The following is a 23,539-nucleotide window of genomic DNA, read 5'->3' on the forward strand; positions in this document are numbered from 1 at the left end:
TGCTCAACTTCCACAATGCACAAGACATCTCTCTACAACAAAGAATTTGCTGGTTTAAACTGTCTGTAGTGCTAAGGTTAAGACACTGACACTATCATGAATCTAGACACTATCATAACATTTTATTCTACCAGCTTTGTCATGTATCTAATCCATTCATCCCATCTATCTGTTTTGATCCATTTCAAAGCAATTTGCAGACATTAGCACACTTCTCCCTAAATACTTCAGCATGTATAACAGACTTAAATATTTGATTTTTTTATTTTGGGGTAAAAGTGAAATGCACATCTTAAATGTATATTGGTTGAGTTTTGACAAATGCATACGACTTTGTAGTTCAAACCCTATTAAGATATAGACCATTATTAGCACCCTAGAAATGCTCCTTCCTAGTCAGTCCCCCTCCAAACCCCCAACAGGGAACCACTGTTCTGAGTTTTTCCTGCCATAATTAGTTTTGCCTGTTCACATGCATGGAATTAGTAGGTATTTTTGTATAAGGCTTCTTTCAGTATATTTTGAAGATTCGTCCATATTCTTGTGTCTATCAATTCTATTGCTTAGAATTCCATTATAAGACTATACCACAGTTTTCCTATTCTTTTGTTCAAAACATGAGCTGTTTCTAGTTTTCTGGCTATTATGAGTAAGGCTACTATGAACACTCTTGTAAAATTTTTCATTTCTAATGACCTTCAATAAGCATTAAGCATTTACTATGTTGCCAACACTTCTGGTACAAGAGAGAGCCGTGAACAAGACAAAGATGTTTCATCTCTCAAAGCTTACATTTGCACATTTCTGTGTATGTATGGAAATTAGGGGGGGGTGGGGAGGAAAAATATATAAGTAAACATGAGAAAAAAATACTAGATAGTGACAACTGCTGGGTAGTGGCATAAAATAAAGTGATGTGAGTGATCAGGTGGCTATATAACCTAGATTGCCCAGCCAATTTCTCTGTGAGAAAGTGACTTTTAAGGTGTGAACAGAATTACAATTACCAACCACAGAATATCATGGGGAGCAGCATTCCTAGGCAGAGAGAGCAGGTGGTACAATGTCCCTAAGGCTGTGTTTTAGAATGGAAAAAATAAAAATGCCTGTGTGCTAAGATACCTTAATGAAGAAAGCTTAAAAAATTGTATCAGCAGTAAAGAGCAGGAAAGCCAGATTCCCCCCCCCCCCCCCCCCCCCCCCCCTCCGCGCCAAGAGCCAAATGTAACCATTGTTACTCTGGGCAATTCGACAGATTAGGACGCCACTATCTTAACCTACTTTTATCTGCTCACTAATATGGATGAACATTTCTTCATATCTTTTAAGACCAAGTGTCCTTTATATCGTGAATTACCTGTTTATATCCCTTGCCTATTTTTCTACTGGCGCTTGCATCTTTTTTTTTTTTTTTTTTTTTTTTTTTTTTTTTTCCCCAAGCGATTACTGTGTCTTCTGTAGAAGACTAAATAAACCCCAGGGCAGCGAGCCTGTTTGTTTAATTCACTTCACAAGGGGCTCGGCACGTACATATCTTGAAAACGAACACAGTGAATGTTTGAAAAATTTACCCTCCCTCGGCAAGATTAGTTCAAGACAATATACGTACTTAACTTTAGAAGTCGATCGGACAGAATTAGGGGAACTGCGTGAAATGTAAATGTCACCCTCTTGGCCAGCCTTCAGATGTAATATGAATAAGGTAACCCATCAAGGAGATTCCAATACTCTGACCACCATCAGGTACTTATGCTTCCGAAGCATTTAAACAACCTCATAGTTAACCAGAGTGGGGAAAACTGCTAAACTCCTCCGAGCAGCTGAATCTGAACTTCCGGAGGGAGCCGCGCGCAGGCGCCGATAAAATAGCGTGGGCTCCGCCGGCTCCTGGGGATAAATTACTTCCCATAATGCCGCGTACCGGAAGTTATTGCTTTCTAGCGGTCACTCTGGCTTCGGCTCTGTCGCTCTCTCTGTCACCAGGAGGAAGACGGAGCTGGCTGTCCAGCCCAAAGGCCCATTAGGGGATGCAGCTATGGGCGCTGTCGCCGTGGGTGAGTTCTGTTCCCACTGACTCTCATTCACCGCTCGCTGGACGTCCTGCGTTCCGAGAGCCCGAATTTCCTGCCTTGACCTCGTTCTCCTCTCGAAGGCTCCTCTTCCTTAAGGACGTTACCTGGCCTCGGCCCGGTACCGCGTTCTCATTGGTTTCATGTCCTGTCAGTTCCAGGAGCTGGCCAATGAGTTGTCGGTGCTGGCGCCCTGTTCGACCCCGGACCCCAAGGTTTCTCCGTGGGTGCGGAGCAGTTGGAAGGGAAGGGGAGGTGTGATGGGCGCCGCGCGGCCCGGAGCACCCTACTGGTTGCGGTTGGGTTTGCTGCCTTGTCCATATGGTGGTTAGTAGGGAAAGCAGGATCTGTCATCTCTCCGAGTCAGTGAACCTAGGGTAGGTCAGACCTGTGCCAAACTTGAAAGCCATATTTAAGACTTGCTGACAAAGTTTCCCAAATACTTCCACTTTTTTTTTTTTTAATGGAATCGAGCAGGTATGGGAAGACTGGGAAGGGAAGGGAACTGGATTAATATGCGAGCTGGCAAGACCAGCTTTGATTTACATTTTGTGTGGAGTCCTGCAAAGAGTAATTTGGCTAAGAAGCTGACTCTCTGAAGACTCGCCTGAAAAACTTAATAGGTTTATTGATGTTTTATAGCTGATGGTACTCACCACTCTCTTCTCTCGACTCATTTGATGCCCTTTAATAGCTGCTAAAGATTTACTGCAGCGTTTTCCACAGCTTTGCAGTGACCCCCTACTGTCCTCTCCCTGTACTAGTTACAATTAGTCTTTGAAGTTTTTCTTTGGAATCTGGGCTACTGCACTCCTCAAACCAGATTTGCTAGTTCTGTTGTCTTCACTACTGGAGACTTCTTCATTCTTTACCTTTTTGATTTCCCAGGAACCTGTTTGCTTCATTCTAATGTGTGCCTACCTTTGCGCCTTGTAATCACCTTTATGTCTCAGGTACTATGCTCTTTTTCTATTTCGATGCAAGAAGTATTTCTGAGGACCTACTATGTACTAACAATCATTAGATGCTTTAGGCAATTCGGAAGTAATGCCTAAAACCTTTCTTTTTCTCCTAGAACTTTAGATTCCAGACAGAAATAACACATGTCCAGAACAAAGATTTAAGAAGCCGCCCATTATTGTATCAGGTTAGGGGACAAAATGAGTAGTGCACATTATAAACATTGGGGAAATTCAGTTGAGAGATTTATTTAGAGTAGAATGGTTGTCTACAGTTTCATTGAAAGGGACAGCTTGGAGGATTGATGAGATTTGGATGGATGGAGAGAACTCCCAGCTAGAGATCAAAGGCCTAGAGGTGGGGCCGTGGTGTTTTGGAGGGGACATTAGGGGAGACCATGGCTTGACTGGAATGTAAATAGTGGTGGTCTTGGAATCGAAAGATCCGTGTTTTCAATCCGTCTCTGCCACCCTGTGATCTTTCATCATTTTCTTTCTGAGTTCCTTCTTATAACAAAATACCCCACTTAAAGGGTTGTTTTGAAAATCAAATAAGATAACGTTTATGAAATGGCTTGGAAGATGGAAAGCACCATGCAAGTACACTTTAGTGGTTTTTTGGGGGAAGTAATGAGAGTCAGGATTACTAGAGCATTGGGACAGTTTATAAAGGACTGTGAATGTACAGCTCAGGAGCATGGATGTGATGAAAATGGTATTATTAGATCTATCTGGTACTGGGATGCAGCACAGATTAGAGCAGTTGGATTGGAGGCAAGAACTTGAGTACTATTTTCTTCCCCCCTAAAATCTACAATTCTGAATAAGATAAATTATGTAACATGTTATTTTAGGGTGACAAAATGTACACAAAGTATACCCTAGTTTTATATATATCCATATACTTTGTGTTCTTTTGTTAGTTGTTAGTTAATTCACGTATATTGTAGACATGGAAACTTGTTACATTTTAGATGATCCTTGGAAAGTTTAATAATTACTTGATGTGGCACTCATTTTCCACTATTTTGAATTAACTATATTTACACTAACCAATTAAGAGCTAGAAGAGGAATATTTCTAAGATGCTAAGCCAGGACAGGATGACAGCTAAGTATCAGAATTAATTGGGAAGTGTTTTCAAAATACATCTTCCAGGTCCTACTTTTCACTTACGTAATCAGAATTTTAATAAGCACTCCAGGTAAAATAACTATTATAGTCATTTAATTGACTTTGGCACTAAGTTATCCTATGTGAAGAACAAGTTTTTAAAATCATTATTATTTAGTTAGGTAGACCTGGATGTACTTTCAGCGCTTTTGATGTTTTCTAATTTTGAATTGTTGACTAAGGAGGTGGAGACTTGATGTGCAGCTAGATTTGTCATAGTCGTCCAAGCTGATTTTGGCAATAACATAATAATGTAAACGGTCGAGAATGTGGTTGTAATAAATTCTCAGCTATTATCCATAGGAAGTCCTGGTGTGGGAAATGCGGAACAGTGGATCACTTTTTAATTTTTTTTTAACATTCATTTATTTTTGAGAGAGAGAGACAGAACATGAGTGGGAGAGAGGCAGAGAAGAGAAGGAGTCACAGAATCCGAGGCAGGCTCCAGGCTCCAGGCTCCGAGCTGTCAGCACAAAGCCAGATGCGGGGCTCAAACTCACGAAACATGAGATCGTGACCTGAGCCTAAGTCGGACACTTAACCAACTCAGCCACCCAGGTGTCCCGGCTTCGGCTTTTTATATTTGGCTTTGAAATTTGTAAATTTTCTAACTCCCTTTAGTAGATTATCTTCAGACTTGTTTTAAACTTTTCTTGGAGAAATGATCAGTTTAGACTGCAGACCTAAGAAGCATAGTTTAGAAGGAAGGGGCATTATCCTGTTTCAAAGTGCCTACCACCATTCCACATTTATGTAGTGAGAAATTGAATTCCCAGTAGTGTGAAAGGGCTGAGATTTCTCAAGAAAGACAGGTTCTTTCCTGACCTTTACATTCATTGCCAAACTCTAAACCTTATTAAGAATCAGTTTTCTAAGCTATGAAAAACAGGGGTAATACTATCCTGTCTCCTTCAGAGTTCTTACTGATAATATGTGGTCTTTGTATGTTACAAAGTGTGATGGACATGCAAAGTATGTGGCTTAGTTATATTACCGTCTCCTAGAGAAATATAAAACCTACTTTTTTTTTTTTTTTGTCAAGCTAACTTTATCTTGTTTTCTAGATTGTTATTTTGTGTCAGTAAGTAATCCATAAAGTGCCAACATGGGAAAGAAACGGACAAAGGGAAAAACTGTTCCAATTGATGATTCTTCTGAATCTTTAGGTATATTTCACCAATTGAATCTTTAAAGTTATGTTTATATCCCTAAATGGACATATATTTTAATATGTACAAATGGGATCAAAGTGTACATTATCATTCTGTAATTGCATTTTAACTTAATGTTTATATCTATATGTTATTGAATAGTTTTGACAGCATTAAAAATTTTTTTAATGGTTATTATTTATTTTTGAGAGAGAGAGAGACAGAACATGAGTGGGGGAGGAATAGAGAGAGAGGGAGACACAGAATCTGAAGCAGGCTTCAGGCTCCGAGCTGTCAGCACAGAGTCCAATGCAGAGCTTGAACTCACGAACCATGAGATCATGACCTGAGCTGAAGTCGGACGCTTAACTGACTGAGCCACCCGAGCACCCCTTGACAACATTTTTAATGGCATGATATTCCATTGATGTAAGGACCATGGGTGCTGATTTCATAATTTAGGTAATTCCCCACTGTTATACATTTAGGTAATCTTTACCTTTTCAGTGATATGAATGGAGTGATCTTAAACATTTTTGTAGCTAAATCTCTGTGCACATCCAGTTCTCTTTTTAGTACATATTCTGGAAGTAGAATTGCTGAAATAAATGGCATACGTATTTTCAAGGCTCTTTTGGTTCTGTTGCCAAAATGCCCTCCAAAAGTATTGTAGTAATTTACAGGCCCGCTAGTAGTGAAATAATGTGCCAGTTTCCCCAGCCTTTATCAATACTGGCTAGTATTATTTGTAAAGACCTGCTGATTTGCTAGTTGAAAAAGAGTATTTTCTTTTTTTAGTTTGTGTTCCTTTGGCCACTTGCTGGGATTTAGTAGTTTTTTAATATGATCTCATTTATATTTATTTTCTTTTGGTGCAAGTTCATTGTGCGTAAGCTAAATGTGCCACTTGACTGGTTTCTGAACCTCTGGGGTCCTTGAAACAACTGAAGCGCTTTAGAGTGGCTTGCAGAGCCCTTTATTGATCTGGTCCCAACAGGTTTTTGGTCTCAAGTCCCGCTGCTCATTTTTACACATGTGTGACTGCCAGTCTGAGGAGACAGTATGACATTTTATACCTCCGTACTCTGTTCATGGGATGTGGCCTTTTCAGTTGTTTTTCACTCCATGAGTTCATAGCTTCAAGTGTGAGCTTTGAAGTCAGAAAGATGTGAGCTCAAATTCTGGCATAGCCACTTAGTAGTTATGTGATCTTGGGCACTAAATCTTAGTTTTCTCATCTGTCTTTGGGGATAGTAGTGTCTTTCTTTTAGGGGGGATCTGATAATTAAATGAGATAGTGTACGCAAAACATTTAGTACAGTATTAGGCTCATAGTAAGTACTTAATATCAGAACATTTTATTACTGTTATTAAGGCTGTACAGATGTTACCTCCTGTATGTAAACTTCATTAATTTCTAGCCCTTCTTGTACTGCTCTAGCACATTTTGGAGATTCTTATGCGTTTATTTATTTATCTGCTTCTGCCAGAATATAAGCTGTTCAAAGAGAAGGGCTGCGACTTGGTCTTTTTTAGGTTCCCTGGCCTTTACCACAGTGCTGGCCCTGCGATAGTTTTATTGTTGACTGAATGAAGGACCTTCTCTGTGAACCTTTTAAGATAAAGGGGATAATTAATATGATAAAAGCCTTGATTTTAAAGGAAATAGTTAAATAAATTGAAGTGATTGGAATTGGAATGGTGATGGTTGTACCTAGGAGTTCAAAAAACAAAATTTCAGATTTGTGTAAAATCTCTTTCTCACGTAATCATAATATTCAAACATCAAACAGGAATTTAAGTTTTTAGATTATCTAACCGTTTGTTAATGGAGTAAATTCGTTTTTAATGTTCACATGAATGGTAAGTTTTGAGATTAACCGCAGAAAGCCATATTTTACCTCACCTACTCCTTTTTATTTGTCTTAATAGAACCTACGTGCAGACACATTAGAAAAGGATTGGAACAAGGTAATTTGAAAAGGGCCTTGTTGAACGTGGAATGGAATATTTGTCAAGATTGTAAGACGGACAATAAAGTAAAAGATAAATCTGAAGAAGAAACGGAAGAAAACCCTTCAGTTTGGCTATGTCTTAAATGTGGCCACCAGGTATGCTTAGGTTTTGATCAACATGGGGTTTTGTAAAACTCTTTGAATTTATTTTAGAAGGTATTACCTAAAATCGCAGTTTGGGTGAGTAGGCTGCCAGATGGCATAGGCCCTGTTCCCTGAAGAACAAATCTGGGGACTGAGGTTTGTGTATAGGTGGTTTACTGCAGAGTGCTTCCTGGTACCACAACCTGGAGGAGAGTTAGGGAAGCAGGATTAAGCACAGGGAGAAGTTGAACTAAAGTGGAAGTGTGATGGGGCCTCACCTGATCCCATGATGAACTCTGGCCTTCAGAGAGGTTCTGAATCGAGGCAAGGGGCCAGGCTTTGGTACTTGTGCATAGGCTAAGCATTGGATGCGGGATGCCCCTGAGAAGGGGGGCTAACCTTAGGCAAGGCAACTCCATTCCATTGAGGATAATTCCTGGGGATGGACAGACTGAGCTGTGAGCTGTTAGCAGGCCACATTTATTTATGGCAGCTGGGGGATGGGTAACTTCATCGTGGGGGATGGAGGGTATCTAGTAACAGAACAATTGACAGATATTGCCATGGTGCTGAAGGTCAGAGACTCTTAGTTTCTGTTAGTGGTGGCAAGTCAGGTTCATATTTTGGGCAACTGGGCTGCTAGGCATTCCTGTCATGAAGCTTTAAGATGAGGCAGAGAACTTTTGTTTTCCCTCTTCAGTTGAAATTTCTATTGAGATAATTCTAGATTCACATGTAGTATAAGAAATAATAGAGATATCTCTATGTAGTTTGCCCCATTTCTCCAAGTGGCAACATTTTACAAACGTCATAGATGTCTGTAGAGTTTTGTCACCTAAGTAGATTCATGGATCCACCACCACAGTCGAGATACCAAGTAGTTTGAAATCACACAGATTTGTTTGTTGCCCTTTCTAAATCCTACCCACTTCTCCACTGCCATCTCTCGCCCAGGCCCATGACAGCCACTAATGTGTTCCCTATTTCTAAAATTTTGTCATTTCAAAAATTTTACGTGAATGAAATCATACAGTATACAGCAATTTTGGATTGGCTTTTTTCACTCAGCCTAATCACCTGAAGAGTCATCTAAGTTGTGTGCATCAGTAGTTCTTTTTTTTTATTGCTGAGTAGTGTTTCCTAGTATGGATATACCTGGTATATCACAGTTTGTTTAACTGCTCTCCTGTTGAAGGACATTTGGGCTGATCCCATTCCAAATTTGGTGATTACAAATAAAGCTGCTATGAACATTTGTGTACAAGTTTTTGTGTAAACTTAAGATTTCCTTTTTCTGGAAAAATGTCCTCAAAGTGCAATTACTAGGTCATGTATTAATTGAATTTTTAGTTTTTAAGAAACTGCCAAACTTTTTCAGAGTAATGTTTTTTTATTCCTACCAGCAGTGTATGAGTGATCAACTTTCTCTTCATTCGTGCTAGCATTTAGTATTGTCATGACTTTATTTTAACCATTCCAAAAGGGGAATAGTGATAGTTCATGGGTCAGACAATTTGACGATATCTGAATGTTAGCAAAGAACATATTTATTGTATTTGAAAGATTTTCACTGAAGGTCTTAAGTATATAGGTGAGTATATAGGTGAGAATTGTTACTTCAAATTTTCCAGAATACATTTCTTATTATATATTTTATTTTGCTATCTTTTTAATTCCTAAGGGTAAGACAGTATCACTATCAAGTGTTAACTTTTGTCCTACTCTAGTTACCTTTTGCCCTGTTAGCAGGTGATTCTCTCAAGACAGGGCATCTCATTCTTAGGTTTCAGGTGATCTCAAATGGTGTTATATTTTTCAAAATTAATGTCAAATTTCAACTCATTTATTTTAAATTTTTTTTTTTTTTCAACATTTATTTATTTTTGGGACAGAGAGAGACAGAGCATGAACGGGGGAGGGGCAGAGAGAGAGGGAGTCACAGAATCGGAAACAGGCTCCAGGCTCTGAGCCATCAGCCCAGAGCCCGACGCGGGGCTCGAACTCACGGACCGCGAGATCGTGACCTGGCTGAAGTCGGACGCTTAACCGACTGCGCCACCCAGGCGCCCCTCAACTCATTTATTTTAGAATCGAATGTTGAGTGGGATAAATTAAATCATTAGTGTTGATATCGTGGTTAAAAGATTAGAAACCATTGACGAACATTTCCCCTTCAAAGTATATTTTTCGTTATTATAGAAACAGGACCACTTCTGTAGTGCAATCCGGTGGAGTTAGTTGGTGGCCTGGTTCAGATAGATACACAGGGAAGATATATCTTAGCAGTGATTTGACCAGCAAAAAGCAGAAAATCCAGTCAAGTTCTTTTATGAATAGGCCTCTACATCTTGTAGGTGGAAATCTCCCATTTACTTGTTCAGTTAATGCTTATTAACCTCCTTCCATTTGCTACATTTTTTGGGTAACAGAAAGATTAATTCTGTTTTCTGGACTTTCAATATTTATGGTCCAGGGGAGGAAAGGATACAAACACTGGTAACTTTAATGTAAAGTGGAAGATAAAGAATGCCACAAGGAATTTACACCATGTTTTGTAGGAATTTGTTTACAGTAAGACTACAGTGTTTTCTCATCCGGGAGAATAAGCATAGGCTTCTGAGAGGAGGTGGCTTTTGAGCTAGATCCTGAAGACTGGGTGGGATTTGATACAGGAGAATATGGGAGTTAACCCTGGAAACATAGGTTGAGGTCAGATGGTATCAGGTTTGTTAATTAGGGGTTTCAAAGCAATTTGTAATTTTTGAATGGAGTGTATGAACAGAACTTTGTTTTAGATACCAATAAACTGAAAAATATGATTGTGAGGAAAATGCTTAGGAAGCCGTTAAGTTGCTCACACCATACCTAGTGAATTCAAGACTTCATTAGCATGGTGTAGTTGGGACTAGAAAGGACAAGTTGGAGACGAAGAGTACTTTGAGTGCACAGTTCCTAAATACCTTCTTCCTGAGTTGTCCTCAGTTGCCTGTTCCTATTTAAGTTTTCACAAAATTTGGACTCTGTCTAGAATCTAACATCTTATTTCCAAAATTGTAAGAATGACAGTTTCTCAGGCCACTTCCTTGTGCATTAGGGATTATGAATTCTCTTGGTGAACGACTGTGGCTTTGAGGTTTCTGATTATGATTCTCTAGGGCTGTGGCAGAGATTCTCAGGAGCAGCATGCATTGAAGCACTATATGACACCAAGGTCTGAACCTCATTGTCTGGTTCTTAGTTTGGACAACTGGAGTGTATGGTAAGTTTCAACTCTTGTGCCTGTCGGTTGACTGGAAACTGTTTGAAGTATTGGAGAATGGGAGTGTTTGAAATGTTTCGGGAGCAAGAAGGTTTAAATTTTTGTAGAATTTCTTTAAATACCATCACTTTTAGAAGGCTAGAGAATGTCATATTTGCGTGCCTTTTGCTTAGTATTGTACACGCATAGAAATGGTTGCGTGTAGAAGACATAAATCTTTCATCCTTTTGTTTTTCTTGCTTGTGATACTATAAATGGCATGTGGTCGGTTATTATTTAAAAATTGGGACACTGAAAACAAATTTCAGATGAAGTGAGAATATAGTAAAATTTTGACAGTTAATTTGCGTGAAAATCAATGTGGGGCTGGTGTGTATATTTCCTGTATTGTAATATCATCAAAACAAATTTTCACATCTTTAAAAACCATTTACACAGTGGTGTACACTGAACATCATCTGTAAGTTGTAAGATTTGTTAATTTTGATGATGTAGATCTATATTTTGAAATCTGTGTAGAAAAAAACTTTTGACTTTAATATTGTAAATAGCCATTTCAGTAAAATATTTGGAGTTTTTTTCACCCTGTTTGTATATAGCCATGGTTCTGGCTAACCTTACTAATGGTCTCCTATTAGTAAATCTTGGACACTATGGATAGTCTTCTTCAAGAAAACACAGAATTTTTATTTTCACTTTCTTTAATAGGATAAATTGGTTGTTACACACTTTGGGTTCCAGGAATTATAATTTGTCCCCTTTTTTGGTTGACAGTTTGTCACTTTTCTTCTCTGTGATCTTTTGGGACACAGGTGTTACCTATGTGATGATGAGGTCCAGTATTGTAGTTCAAACAGATTGGGTCAGGTGGTTGATTATGTTAGAAAACAAGCTGGAATTACAACTCCAAAATCAGGTAAAATTATTTATTTCTCAATATACTCTGTAATGTTGACTTGTATATGTTACCTGTCTTATGAATGTATTTGGATTAATTTACCGTACTACTTGGCATTACATAAACCTCAATAACATTAATTGTGGTTTATTTCAAACTATGAAACTATTTTTGGTTAAGAATATAAAACAGTGGGAATAGAGATAAGTAAGTGTCAGAAGGAAATCTGAGGAACAACCTAGTCAGATGTGATGGAGAGTCTGTGATGAGTCTGGAGTAAGTAACAAACAGTGATGCCCTTTCTGTCGGGGCCTCGAGGTACACCTGCCTCATACTGAATGTATTTTGTTATATTTGGATGATATACAAGTGAAGTGCTTGTAACTCCTTCAAAAGGCCAGATATTTCATAGATTTTCTTCATACATAGTTAAATTGGGTTGGCATACATCATCTGCTGCTTTAAGCTTGTTTTGATTTTCACAGTCACAGAAGTATCTTTGGCACAGCCAGAATTGTTTGTTCCTAACTTCAGTATTTGTTTTTGACCCATGGAATTTCATTTAAAAATTTATTTCATGTCTGCATTCTTCACTTGATTGTTTCATACTCTAATTTCATAAAGTAGGATGTGCTTGCTCATTTGCAAAAAGCTTCTGTTAAGTAAAAAAGGGAAGATTTGTGCCAGACATAAACTGTTTGGTTTTATTTGTCAAACTGTTGCTTACATCACTTCTGAATTTGTTTCATTGATTTTTCTCTTTTGATGGTAATTTACTTATATTTGTTAGAAAACATTTAAAATGAAACAGCTGGTGAATAATGATGTTGGGTAAAATTCACGAATTCTAGTATTCTGTCCCAAGTATTACTTTGCATTTGGTATAGTTGTACTACACATTTTGCCAAATCTTTTTTCTTCCTTTTTTTTTTTTAAAGCAGCAAAAGATGGTAACATTGAACTTGAAAATAAAAAATTAGAAAAGGAGAGTAAAAATGAACAAGAGCGAGAAAAAAAGGAAAACTTGGCTAAAGAAAATCCTTCCACGAATTCTGCTTCCCAAATAACTGTGAAAGGACTCAGTAATTTGGGAAATACATGTTTCTTCAATGCAGTTATGCAGGTGCCAATGTTAATTTTTCCCGTATTAAGAAATTTTTCCCCCTCATAATATAGGATGTTTTGGCATGCTTGTTACTTAACAGTATTTTTTTTCCCCCCAAGTAATTTATTTCTGGGTTTTTAAAGAATACTTAAGGAAAGGTTGACTTCGCATGACAATAAAACACTGTGCTAAGTATTGGGGTGCGTTAGAGGCCATGCTGGTCTTGAATTCTGCCACTTGGGTGGGGGAAACACAGGATAACCTAGTACAAAAACAAATACTTGGTAGGGTAACTACTTCATGTTGGGTAATAGGTAGTGCCCTTTTGAAGTGATGAGTAAACTCTAAACTGAAGTACTTATGAGCCAAATAAAGTAGGGAGAATAGCATGCCATTACTTTTTGTTTCCTGAGATAGATATAATAAAGGCTGCAGTGTTGATAGTGATTTTCTGTTTCGATAGAATGGACACTTAAGAAATACTTGAATTATTTAGGGGTGCCTGGGTGGCTCAGTCACTTGAGTGTCTGACTTCGGCTCAGGTCATGATCTCACAGCTCTTTTGAGTTAGAGCCCCGCATCGGGCTCTGTGCTGACGGCTCGGAGCCTGGAGCCTGCTTCGGATTCTGTGTCTCCCTCTCTCTCTGCCCCTAACCCACTTGCATTCTGTCTCTGTCTCTCTCAAAAATAAATAAACATTAAGAAATACTTGAGTTATTTAAATATTTGAATGATGAAATAAATATTTGATTTGCCTTTAAATAATTTTCCTTTTCTTTTCCATTCTACGTTTCAGAATTTGTCACAAACACCAGTGCTGAGAGAACTACTAAAAGAAGTAAAAATGTCTGGAACAGTTGTAAAAATTGAACCACCTGATTTGGCACTAACTGTACGTACTTTAAGTTTTTTGTTTTTTTTTTTAAGTTTATTGATTTATTTTTGAGAGAGCTTGCAGGCGCGTGCAGGGGAGGAGGAGACAGAGAGAGAGAATCCCAAGCAGGCTCAGCCCTGCCAGGGCCGAGCTCAATGTTGGGCTGGATCTCATGAGCTGGGAGATCTTGACCTGAGCTGAAATCAGGAGTCAGACGCTTAACCGACTGAGCCACCCAGGCGCCCCAGGATTTTCTTTTACAGTCAGTAATTTTCCTCTCTGAATATACACATTTTAAATTACTATCATTATTACTTGTTAATGTTTATTTATTTTTGAGAGAGAGCATGAGCAGGGCAGGGGCAGAGTGAGAGGGAGACAGAGAGTCCGAAGCAGGGTCCATGCTGTCAGTGCAAAGCCCAGTGTGGGGCTCAAACTCATGAACTGTGAGATCACGACCTGAGCTGAAGTTGGACACTAAACCGACTGAGCCACCCAGGCATCCTGCCATTCTAAGCTATTTTAAAGAATTGACGCTCATTTTCACCTTTTTTGTTTGTTTTGTTTGCTTTTGTTTTAGGCTACTGAGTTAAACATTTTCAGGCTAATAGATTTAGCTTTTAGATTTATTTGCTATGTGTATGTCATATTCTGCTGTGTTCTAGCATTCAGTGTCCTTCTTGGGAAAGTTGTTGATATGCATGAAGCCCTAGGCATACATTATTTTTTTTAACAGCTTTTAAGGTGACTTAAATGCTGTGTAGCCAAATGAATTTTACCCTATCAATTTTTTTAAAAGTTTATTTATTTTGAGACAGAGATAACACGAGTGGGGAGGGACAGAGAGAGAGAAAGGGAGAGAGAGAGAATCCCAAGTAGGCTCCACACTGTCAGCATGGAGCCCGATGCTGGGCTCAAACTCATGAACCGTGAGATCATGACCTGAGCCGAAACTAAGAGTCTGACATTTAACCGACTGAGGTGCCTAGGTGTCTCCTACCCTTTTTTAATTATTCATATTTTGCTCTGACTCTTTCAGTTCTTAGGTGGTAAGCTCCTGATACTCTAAAACTAAAACAGTAGAAGTGAATTCTTCATCAATAGTCAGTGACCGGGAACTTTCTCTGTTGTTCCTGATGTACATTTTGAATTTTTAAATGGGACAGTTTTGTCAGGAACACTGGCAATGCAGGCAATACTAGCTACATTTTCGTAAAATAAATGTTTCCAAAATTTGACTGAAGAAAGCAATTTTTATTCCCATATTCAGGAACCCTTAGAAATAAACCTTGAGCCTCCAGGCCCTCTTACTTTAGCCATGAGCCAGTTTCTTAATGAGATGCAAGAGACCAAAAAAGGAATTGTGACACCTAAAGAACTCTTTTCTCAGGTCTGTAAAAAGTGAGTATCTGCCTTGATTCTGTTTTCAGTGCCTCAGTAAGATGCTGAGAATTAATATGAAAAACTCAGTAGCGTTAGAAGTCAACCCAGTAAATGTATTATAGTGTGGTTTATTTCTTTTGGATTAAAAAATATGAACTTTATGTGAGAATTAAATCTGCCAAGGATGTTGGTGAACTAAAGGGAAATTTTGAGAAACTGCAACACTCTGAGATTTTGGATATGATCTTAAGATTTTTGTAAAAATAGTTCATATTTTAAAAGACTCATCATTGCTTTTTTTCTTTCTTTTTTCTGTTTTGTTTTCTTTCTTTATCTTTTATTTTCTGTAGAGCAGTACGGTTTAAAGGCTATCAGCAGCAAGACAGCCAGGAGCTGCTTCGCTATTTATTGGATGGAATGAGAGCAGAAGAACAACAAGTTAGCATATTTCGACCCGTATATTTTATGATCCCATCTTCATTAACTTGTCTGTCATTTGAGGTCTTAAGGATTGTTAAAGCAATGAAAACTAGTCACTGAGGCCATCGTATTTAAAATTTTTTTTCTATACCAGTGTTTTCAACCAATATGTTTTATCACTAGAATGAATGAAGAGAATTAGAAACGATTCTCCTTTTCATGATGCTCTGTTTTCCTTGCTGGTTAGAGCATTATTGTTCTTTGGGAGTTCTATCGTACTAGCCTACACCAGAGAGCTCCAAAGCATTGGAAAATGTTTCTCCCAAAACAGTTCCCAGTTGCAGCGCATTCCTACTCTTATTCTGAGTGTGATTTAACACAGCTTTTTGAATCTAGGAAGTGCGTTCACTTTTAAGAGTCAGGGAGCATAGTTACATTTAGAAATTTCTGCAAATTGCCAGGATATAAAGTAAAGTATTTGGGGATGTTGAGTATAATTAATAAATGTAATAATAAGACTAGTGATAACAAGTGATAAATAATGATAATATTTAGTTTGCTCTTATTTTATGTCGAGCACTGTTCTCAGAATCTTATGTGCATTTCCTTACTTGGTCCTCACAACCTTTCTGTGAGGTAGATGCTGTTAATCATTTTCTCATTCCATAGATTGTGAAACTGGGATGTGGAAAAAGTGCATTACCTGGTTGAGGGTCACCCAGTAATGATGGCGCTTGGCTTTGAGGACCAGAGTCCCCTGTAGCTCTCATTTAAACAGTCTGCTTCTAGGACATGATATTTCAGTGGTCTTTCCAAAGGAGGTGGGCATGTGCTGAAAAGCTTTGGTTTGAATAGATTAAAATCTTGAAGTAAGACAGTGCCTTTGTTCAGGGGTTAGTGCTTGTTTTATAATTCTTTTTAGCTCCTTGAATTAATTTTGAAAATGTGATTTTAGAAATACTATTTTTTATGCAGTAAGTTTGGGGAGCTAATTCTTGATCACTTTCTTGACTTGATTACATATTTTCTAAGGAAAACAAACTATAAACCTTTAAAAATTTAATAGTATATATATATCCATTTTATTACTTTTAGAGAGTGAGTAAAGGAATTCTTAAAGCATTTGGTAATTCTACTGAAAAATTGGATGAAGAACTAAAAAATAAAGTTAAAGGTAATGTCTGACTTTTTGAACTAAAACACTATAGTTGAATTCTTCTGTATCTTAGGACAAGATATTGGCACGTGTATTTCAAATTCACAGTTTTAACATACATTTTTCTTTATCACCATTGATTTAAAAAAATTATTCAGAATTCCAAGGGTGAATATTTTGGAAAAATTTAACTTTTGGTGTATTTTTATGCACTATTGTAGTGAAATTTTTAAAGGTAGAGCTAAGATGACATCACAGTTTTATATTTCAAAAGCTGACACAGTTGACCCTTGAACAATGCAGAGGTTAAGGGTACCAGTCCTTTCCCTGGCCATTCCCACACAGTCAAAAATCTACTTATATAACTTTGACTCTAAAAACTTAATTACCAATAGCTTACTGTTGACTGGAAGCCTGACTGATAAACAGTAAAGTAACACATATTTTATGGGTAATATATATTATGTACTGTGTTCTTGTTCTTATAGTAAAGGAAAGAATGTTATTAAAATCATAAGGAAGTTAAAATACATTTTCAGTACTGTACTATATTTATTGAAAAGAATCGCACGTGGACCCGCACAGTTCAAACCCGTGTTGTTCGAAGGTCAACTGTATTTCTAATGAGCAGTGATATGTGAATTAGACTTGTCTGTGAGTTGTCAGTAGCTGGCTTATTAATTGTGGAACCAACTTCATTATTACTGTTTTGTGTGGCATTTAAAGGTTTAGGACAGATCAGTCCAATAGAACTTTTGTGATAATGAAACTCTTCCATATTTATGCTGTCTGATATAGTAGCCACTGGCCACATGTGGCCATTTAACCCTTGAAATGTGACTGGGGTGACTGAGGAGCTAAATTTTTATTTTTATTTAATATTAATTTAAATTTAATATTCACAAGGTCTAGTGGCTACCATATTGTAAAGCACAGTTGTTTGTTTTTTCAAGTAGACTCCATGCCCAATGTGGGCCTTGAACTCTCACGACCCTGAGATCAAGAGTTGGATGCTCAACCAACCAATCCAGCCAGGCACACTTGTAAATCACAGTTTAGAATCAACACATAGCACCTGTTTGCCTCCTTGGTGTCCTTTAGGGCCAGGCCAGTGACAGAGAAAATCCTGCCCTGTTGGCACTATCTGTCATCAAGTGTGTTTCTGTACAAATGGGTACACCTGTCATTTGAATAAGGGTGATACATTTCTTGTGTTTAGAAAATTGGGTGACCAGGTAGTAAAATTGTCACCTTACACTAACTTACCAAGAAAACTTACCGAGATTATTTCTGGGAACATAGAAAAATCAAAAGAAAGATTTTGTCTGAAACATTTTCCTGATGGTTTTCTTGTGTTTTGTTTTGATTTTAAATGGAGTTCAGTCTTAGAGTTCGTAAAACAAGTTACATGCATTTTCTCCTATGTTTGCTGCTGAATATTAGAATGGTAGAGCTAGAAGTGGTCTTGAATATCGTGTAGCTTAGCCCCATCTGTTCATTTTACTAGTGGGGATAATGATAGAAAGTCTCACTGACTTGCATGGTTTATTTTGCACTGACTAGATCTAGGATGAGAACTTTTTCTTTTTACAAGACACGATTGTGTTACATTGTGTTTATGCTCAAAATTGGAATATATCCTGCTGATGATAGCATAAAAATAAAAATTATAGTAATTATGAACAGAAAAAGCCTATGGGATCAGAATTAAAAATAAAATTTTAAAGTTAGGTAAGTAAATAGTTTTAACTTACTCAGTTAATTATATAAGGGTAATTGATAAACATTTTTCCCTTTATAGATTATGAAAAGAAAAAATCCATACCAAGTTTTGTGGACCGCATCTTTGGTGGTGAACTAACTAGTACAATCATGTGTGATGAGTGCAGAACTGTAAGTTGCTGTGGTGTGGACTGGATCCACGCATTAAGATTAATGCAGTGTAGTTTGTGAGTTGTGTCCTTCAAAAACAGAAGTATCTAGTTTTATAAGCTGTTCTTGGTTCAACTGCCCAAATCTGCATAGTTCTGTCCTGGGACTATGAACCCGCCCCTTAGATCTGAAAGGAGTTAGTTTAACATTTTAATTTATTTCCCCTAACCCTAAGTTTTCAATGCTGTATAATTTTTCATTTTCTTAAGTCTTTATTTTAAAATGTCCCCCTCCCCCCGTGATCTTACTATATAATGTCTAAAGTGAATCTTTTTCTTCTTTTTACTTTTTTTTTTTTTTTTTTTTGGGTTGGTTAAGGTCTCTTTGGTTCATGAATCTTTCCTTGATTTGTCTCTACCAGTTTTAGATGATCAGGTAAGACTTACTCAACTTATTTTATGTAAGTAGATTTTTTTCCCCCTGTGTTAGATTTTATAACGGAAGCCTCCTCAATTTTTTTCCAAGTTTATACATTAGCCCTTGTAGGAATTTTTAAACATATATTTAAGATAGAAGAATTTTAAAGATTTGAATAAAAATTAGGGTAAATATCTTTTTTTTTAAAGAGGATAGTTGGTGTGTCTAGAATTCTTTATAGATAATTAGCTTGATTGGTATACATATAGGGAAGTGTTTTCTTTATATTAAAAGTTACTATTTCTTTTCATTATTTAAGAATAAACACAAATCCTTTAAAGTCTTCAGTTCATACACGTTAATAAGAGTATCTCAATTTTCAGCCATATCAATTTGGTTCCTATCAAGTAGTAGTTGGAGAAAAGAAAAGACGTTATGAATATTGGATAAATCATTATTCAAATTAATATGAATGAGGGGTCCCTTTAATCACTGTTACTTAGTGATTAAAGTCTTACCAAACTTACTTTATTTTCTCTTTTTCTAAAACTCTTTAACGTGGAAAGGAGAAAGATAAAAAGGGCTGCCTTAGTGGGACAAGTACATCACTGATAAACACGAAGTGCATTTAGAAAAAGACACAGTCACAGTGTGATAGAGCATGTACCTAATAACATTCATTATATTCCTTTCTAGTTAACTTGCATGTAAAGTTGTCTTTTTTACTGTTTTGTTTGTTTGCTTGTTTTGTCAGTGAGGATTGCTTTCTAGTAATTGAGATGAATGCATTTTGTCTTGGATATATTTTCAAACATTGTGGAAAGTAAACGTAGTGTAAAATAGTAGAAAAATATTTAGGTAACATGAAATCTTTTCACCAAATAGTAGTTGTAAAATTTTATTTTTGGCCCATATTTTAAGAGTGGTAAGAAAAGTATAAATGATAAAAATTTGAAAAAGACGATGGAGGATGAAGATAAAGACAGCGAGGAAGAGAAAGATAATGACAGTTACATGAAAGAGAGGAATGACATTCCCTCAGGAACAAGTAAGCACTTACAGAAAAAAGCAAAGAAGCAAGCCAAAAAGCAAGCCAAGGTGGGTAACTGGGAAGAAAACTATGCTTTTCTAATTTTATATCTGCAACTGTTGCGTTTGAAGTCTGAGTGACTGAAAGAAAAGGTTGTGCTTTTTTGTTTTTTATCTTGCATTACTTGTGAGAACTTTTAAGAATTTTAGTTCATCTTAAACAATTTTTTGAGTTCTTAAAATTTAAAAATTTAAAAATCTCTAAAGATGTACAGTGAGAGGCCCCCACCAAGCCTGTCCTCTTACGACGTAGATGACCACTTACTTAGTTTCATACGTGTCCTTCCAAAGTTTTTTGGGAAATAGGATTAAATACAAATATGTAGTCTTGGTTTTTCCTGCTTTAAAAAATTATACACACTGTTCTGGACCTTGTGTTTTGTTTGTTTCTATTTAATTAGACTCTTGGAGATTTTTCTGCGTCAGGATACAAAGAGTCAGTTGTTTTAAACAGCTGTATGCTATTCTGTTTTATAGATGTAACCATAGTTCATTTAACTGCTCCTCTGTTGATTTAGGTTTGTAGTCTTTTGCTAGGTAATAACCTGTGCTCTGCAGGGAATAATCCTATACACCTGTCATCTGTAGGGCACATTTTGAGAAGAGGGATTGCATTTGTAATCTAACTGCCCTCCACAAAGGTTGTACCAATTTATATTCCCACCAGCAGCATATGAGACTTGCTGTTTCTCTTCATCCTCGACAGCAGTTATGTTCTATGACTTCTCCCAGTCTGATGGAAAATACTATCTCAGTGCAGTTTTATTTTCCATTTTGTTTAACATAAGTGAAGTATGTTTTTATGTTTGAGTCGTTTGTGTTCCCTTTCCTTTGCAGTATTGTCTTCTGTCCGTTCTCCATTTTTCTTTCATGGTTTAACTGTTTTTAGCCAAAACACATTGGAAAATGTGTCCTGCGTATTGTCCTTCAGCCGTCTGGAATTACAGATTAGCCTCACAGGGACTGTCATTTTACCTAGAGTCTTCAGGCATTCCAGTGACAAGAGTGTGCTGAAATGCCTTCCCCTTCTATGTGGAAATGGGCTGCAAATGGGAAATAAAATGCTTCTAGGAAGGAAGTCCTTTGTCGTCCTCTGTACATGAGGCTTCCTTGCTTCCTCCCTAATTTTGGGCTATTTGTTTCCTGGGATGTTCTCCTCCATCCTGCCCAAAGCAGTCCTGTACTTGTGCATCCTTGAGTTTTCAGTTTGCTTTTTCTTCCCTCAGTGAACCTTTGACCCAATAATCATAACTTGCACAGGTATACCCCTTCCTGTTGTGTGTATAGTCAGACTCCCTGCTTGGTTCCATACTAGTCTGCTTGGGTGTAACAGTTACCGTCTCATCCATTGCTCTGTCTAGATCACTTCTCTTAGAGCACAGACCATGCCTTGCACAGTTTTATTTGCCCTGTGTAATAGTATTTTGATGATTGGTGATGGTTTATTCCTGCTTTAAATTAAAGAACTTTCTTCATAATTTCTTTGATCCCTGATAGTAAAGGAACTTTTAGGATCAGAATTCTGGGAATGAACTCTTCCTTATAAACTTATTTTGGATTGATAAGCAAGAAAACCTGATGTGGTACATGCATACTCTTTCTCTTCCTATTTTTAAAAAATGTTTTATGCTTTTTGCACAGAACCAACGAAGGCAACAAAAAATTCAAGGAAAAGTTCTTCATTTAAATGATATCTGTACCATCGACCATCCTGAAGATAATGAATGTGAGGTTGAAATGTCACTTCAGGGAGAAGTGGATGTTAAGTCCAATCATATCTCAGAAGAGGAAATCACATATAAAGAATATTGCGTTAATCAGAAAGATTTGAATGCCCAAGAAAAAATGATAGAAAACAAAACTGACAATCAAAAATCCACAGAGGAAGTAGATATGAGAAATGTCAACATGGATAATGATTTGGAGGGTCTGACCTCTTCTCCCACTGAATGTCCTAGGAATTTAAATGGTGCCTATCTGACAGAAGGGAGCAGTGGAGAAGTGGACATTTCCAGTGGTTTCAAAAACCTTAACTTGAATGCTGCTCTTCGACCTGATGAAATAAATATAGAGATTCTGAATGAGAGTCATTCTCCTGGGACCAAGGTATATGAAGTTGTAAACGAAGATCCAGAAACTGCTTTCTGTACTCTTGCAAACAGGGAAGCTTTCCATACTGATGAATGTTCAATCCAACATTGTTTATATCAGTTCACCCGAAATGAGAAACTTCGAGATGCAAATAAACTGCTTTGTGAAGTATGCACCCGGAGACAGTATAGTGGACCAAAGGCAAACGTAAAAGGTATTTGGAGTCTCTCACTGAAAGTGAAATTCATGTTCAGGGGCCCGTTTTGCACTGCATAGGTAGAGTACTGCTATTGTAGTTGTAGCAGGATTTGGACGGCATCTGGAAGTTCCTTCTGTGTAAATATTTTGGTAGAAGGATAGACAAACAGATTGAAGTGGCTGATGCTGTGTGGCAGCCTGACAGCAGATAGAGCGGGACAGTTCGCTCTCCAACACCTCTTTCTGTGGCCAGATCATCCCCCTGGGATTTATCACAACAGGGTCCTTACCCTTACAGATAGTGGCTACTTCTTTGCATCCTCAGTTTCCTGTCAGCATTTGTGATGGCCCTCATCTCCTTTGTATCCAGGAAGCTTCACTTCATCAGTGTACTCATGAGATATGCCCAGTGCCAGGTACTGGGAGGACAGCACTTTCTTCTAACCTCCCTCAAATACACAACAGAAAAATACTGACAATTCCCTTTCTCCCCAACCCCCCCCCCCTTTTTTTGAGCTTGAGTAAGTGGGGTAAGGCGGGGTTGTGGATTCCTAAGGATTCTTCCTAGAGTTGTTGAAACATTTTAAAGGTCTAGTTTTTTATTTATTTGCATGTCAATACAAATAGTAAATTGTGTTGATTTTATAGCAGTTCTGTTCGCCTTAGAGCAGACATTGGCAAACTGTTGTCCACAGGCCAAGTTTGGTCTGCCATCTGTTTTTGTATGGGGTCTAGACATGTTTTTATTGATGAACATTTGAAAGTGATCTGATGGTAGTACTAAGTATGAGCCCCAATTAAATGGTATCTGTCCAAAAATGATTTCATTTTTTCCCTCAGTAGACTGTAGTCGTACTCATTTGTTACTATATTTAGAATTACATCAGTGAAAAGTTGTGGGAATTTGTGGAAATTTTTACTGATACCTACAACATATACTTAATTTTGGCTCTTGGTCCACAAAGCCCAAAATATTTATTATCTGGCCCTTTCCAGAAAGTTTAAAGATGATTGCTTGAGATGTTTGAAATGATTTTATAGTAAATGTGAATGCTTTAGAAATCTAAAACCATTTCCACACTGCTAAAATTTCTTTTTTTCTTTAGGTGAAAGGAAACATATTTATACCAATGCCAAAAAGCAGATGCTAATCTCTCTTGCTCCTCCTGTTCTCACTCTCCATTTAAAGAGATTTCAGCAGGTACCCTTTTGTTACCTCAAATTTGTTTTAAATATTTAATGCTTTATTTGTTACTGTCTCACTATATTCCTGTGTTTCTTTGGTTTCTGTTATTTCTTAATTCTAACTTTCAAAAAAGTAGGGAA

General features: G+C 37.4%; 2 protein-coding genes across 7 annotated transcripts in view; one reads left to right on the top strand and one right to left on the bottom strand.

Moving 5' to 3' along the window:
- Positions 1-2,033, bottom strand: part of RWDD2B (RWD domain containing 2B) — a 15,261-nt gene extending 13,228 nt beyond the window's left edge. Inside the window, exon 1 of the mRNA XM_047876156.1 lies at positions 1,922-2,033. The gene's annotated coding sequence lies outside the window, so the exon portion shown is untranslated. The remainder of the gene's footprint in view (positions 1-1,921) is intronic.
- The window catches only part of USP16 (ubiquitin specific peptidase 16), a 27,376-nt gene continuing 5,760 nt past the window's right edge, over positions 1,924-23,539 (top strand). The window contains exons 1-16 of one of the 6 annotated variants that reach the window (XM_047876150.1): positions 2,285-2,446; positions 2,958-3,022; positions 5,266-5,367; positions 7,285-7,463; positions 10,607-10,710; positions 11,523-11,626; positions 12,547-12,731; positions 13,510-13,605; positions 14,858-14,988; positions 15,321-15,408; positions 16,486-16,564; positions 18,348-18,439; positions 18,797-18,853; positions 19,757-19,933; positions 21,566-22,229; positions 23,320-23,414. In XM_047876150.1, coding sequence (XP_047732106.1) covers positions 5,307-5,367; positions 7,285-7,463; positions 10,607-10,710; positions 11,523-11,626; positions 12,547-12,731; positions 13,510-13,605; positions 14,858-14,988; positions 15,321-15,408; positions 16,486-16,564; positions 18,348-18,439; positions 18,797-18,853; positions 19,757-19,933; positions 21,566-22,229; positions 23,320-23,414 — 2,112 coding nt within the window. In that variant the 5' untranslated portion in view covers positions 2,285-2,446; positions 2,958-3,022; positions 5,266-5,306. Of the gene's footprint in view, positions 2,055-2,284; positions 2,447-2,957; positions 3,023-5,265; positions 5,368-7,284; positions 7,464-10,606; positions 10,711-11,522; positions 11,627-12,546; positions 12,732-13,509; positions 13,606-14,857; positions 14,989-15,320; positions 15,409-16,485; positions 16,565-18,347; positions 18,440-18,796; positions 18,854-19,756; positions 19,934-21,565; positions 22,230-23,319; positions 23,415-23,539 lie in introns of those variants that run through there. The other 5 variants (XM_047876148.1, XM_047876151.1, XM_047876149.1 and 2 more) reach the window with 5 other exon arrangements.

This window comes from Prionailurus viverrinus, chromosome C2 (genome assembly GCF_022837055.1).
Source record: "Prionailurus viverrinus isolate Anna chromosome C2, UM_Priviv_1.0, whole genome shotgun sequence".
Lineage (NCBI taxonomy): Eukaryota > Metazoa > Chordata > Mammalia > Carnivora > Felidae > Prionailurus > Prionailurus viverrinus.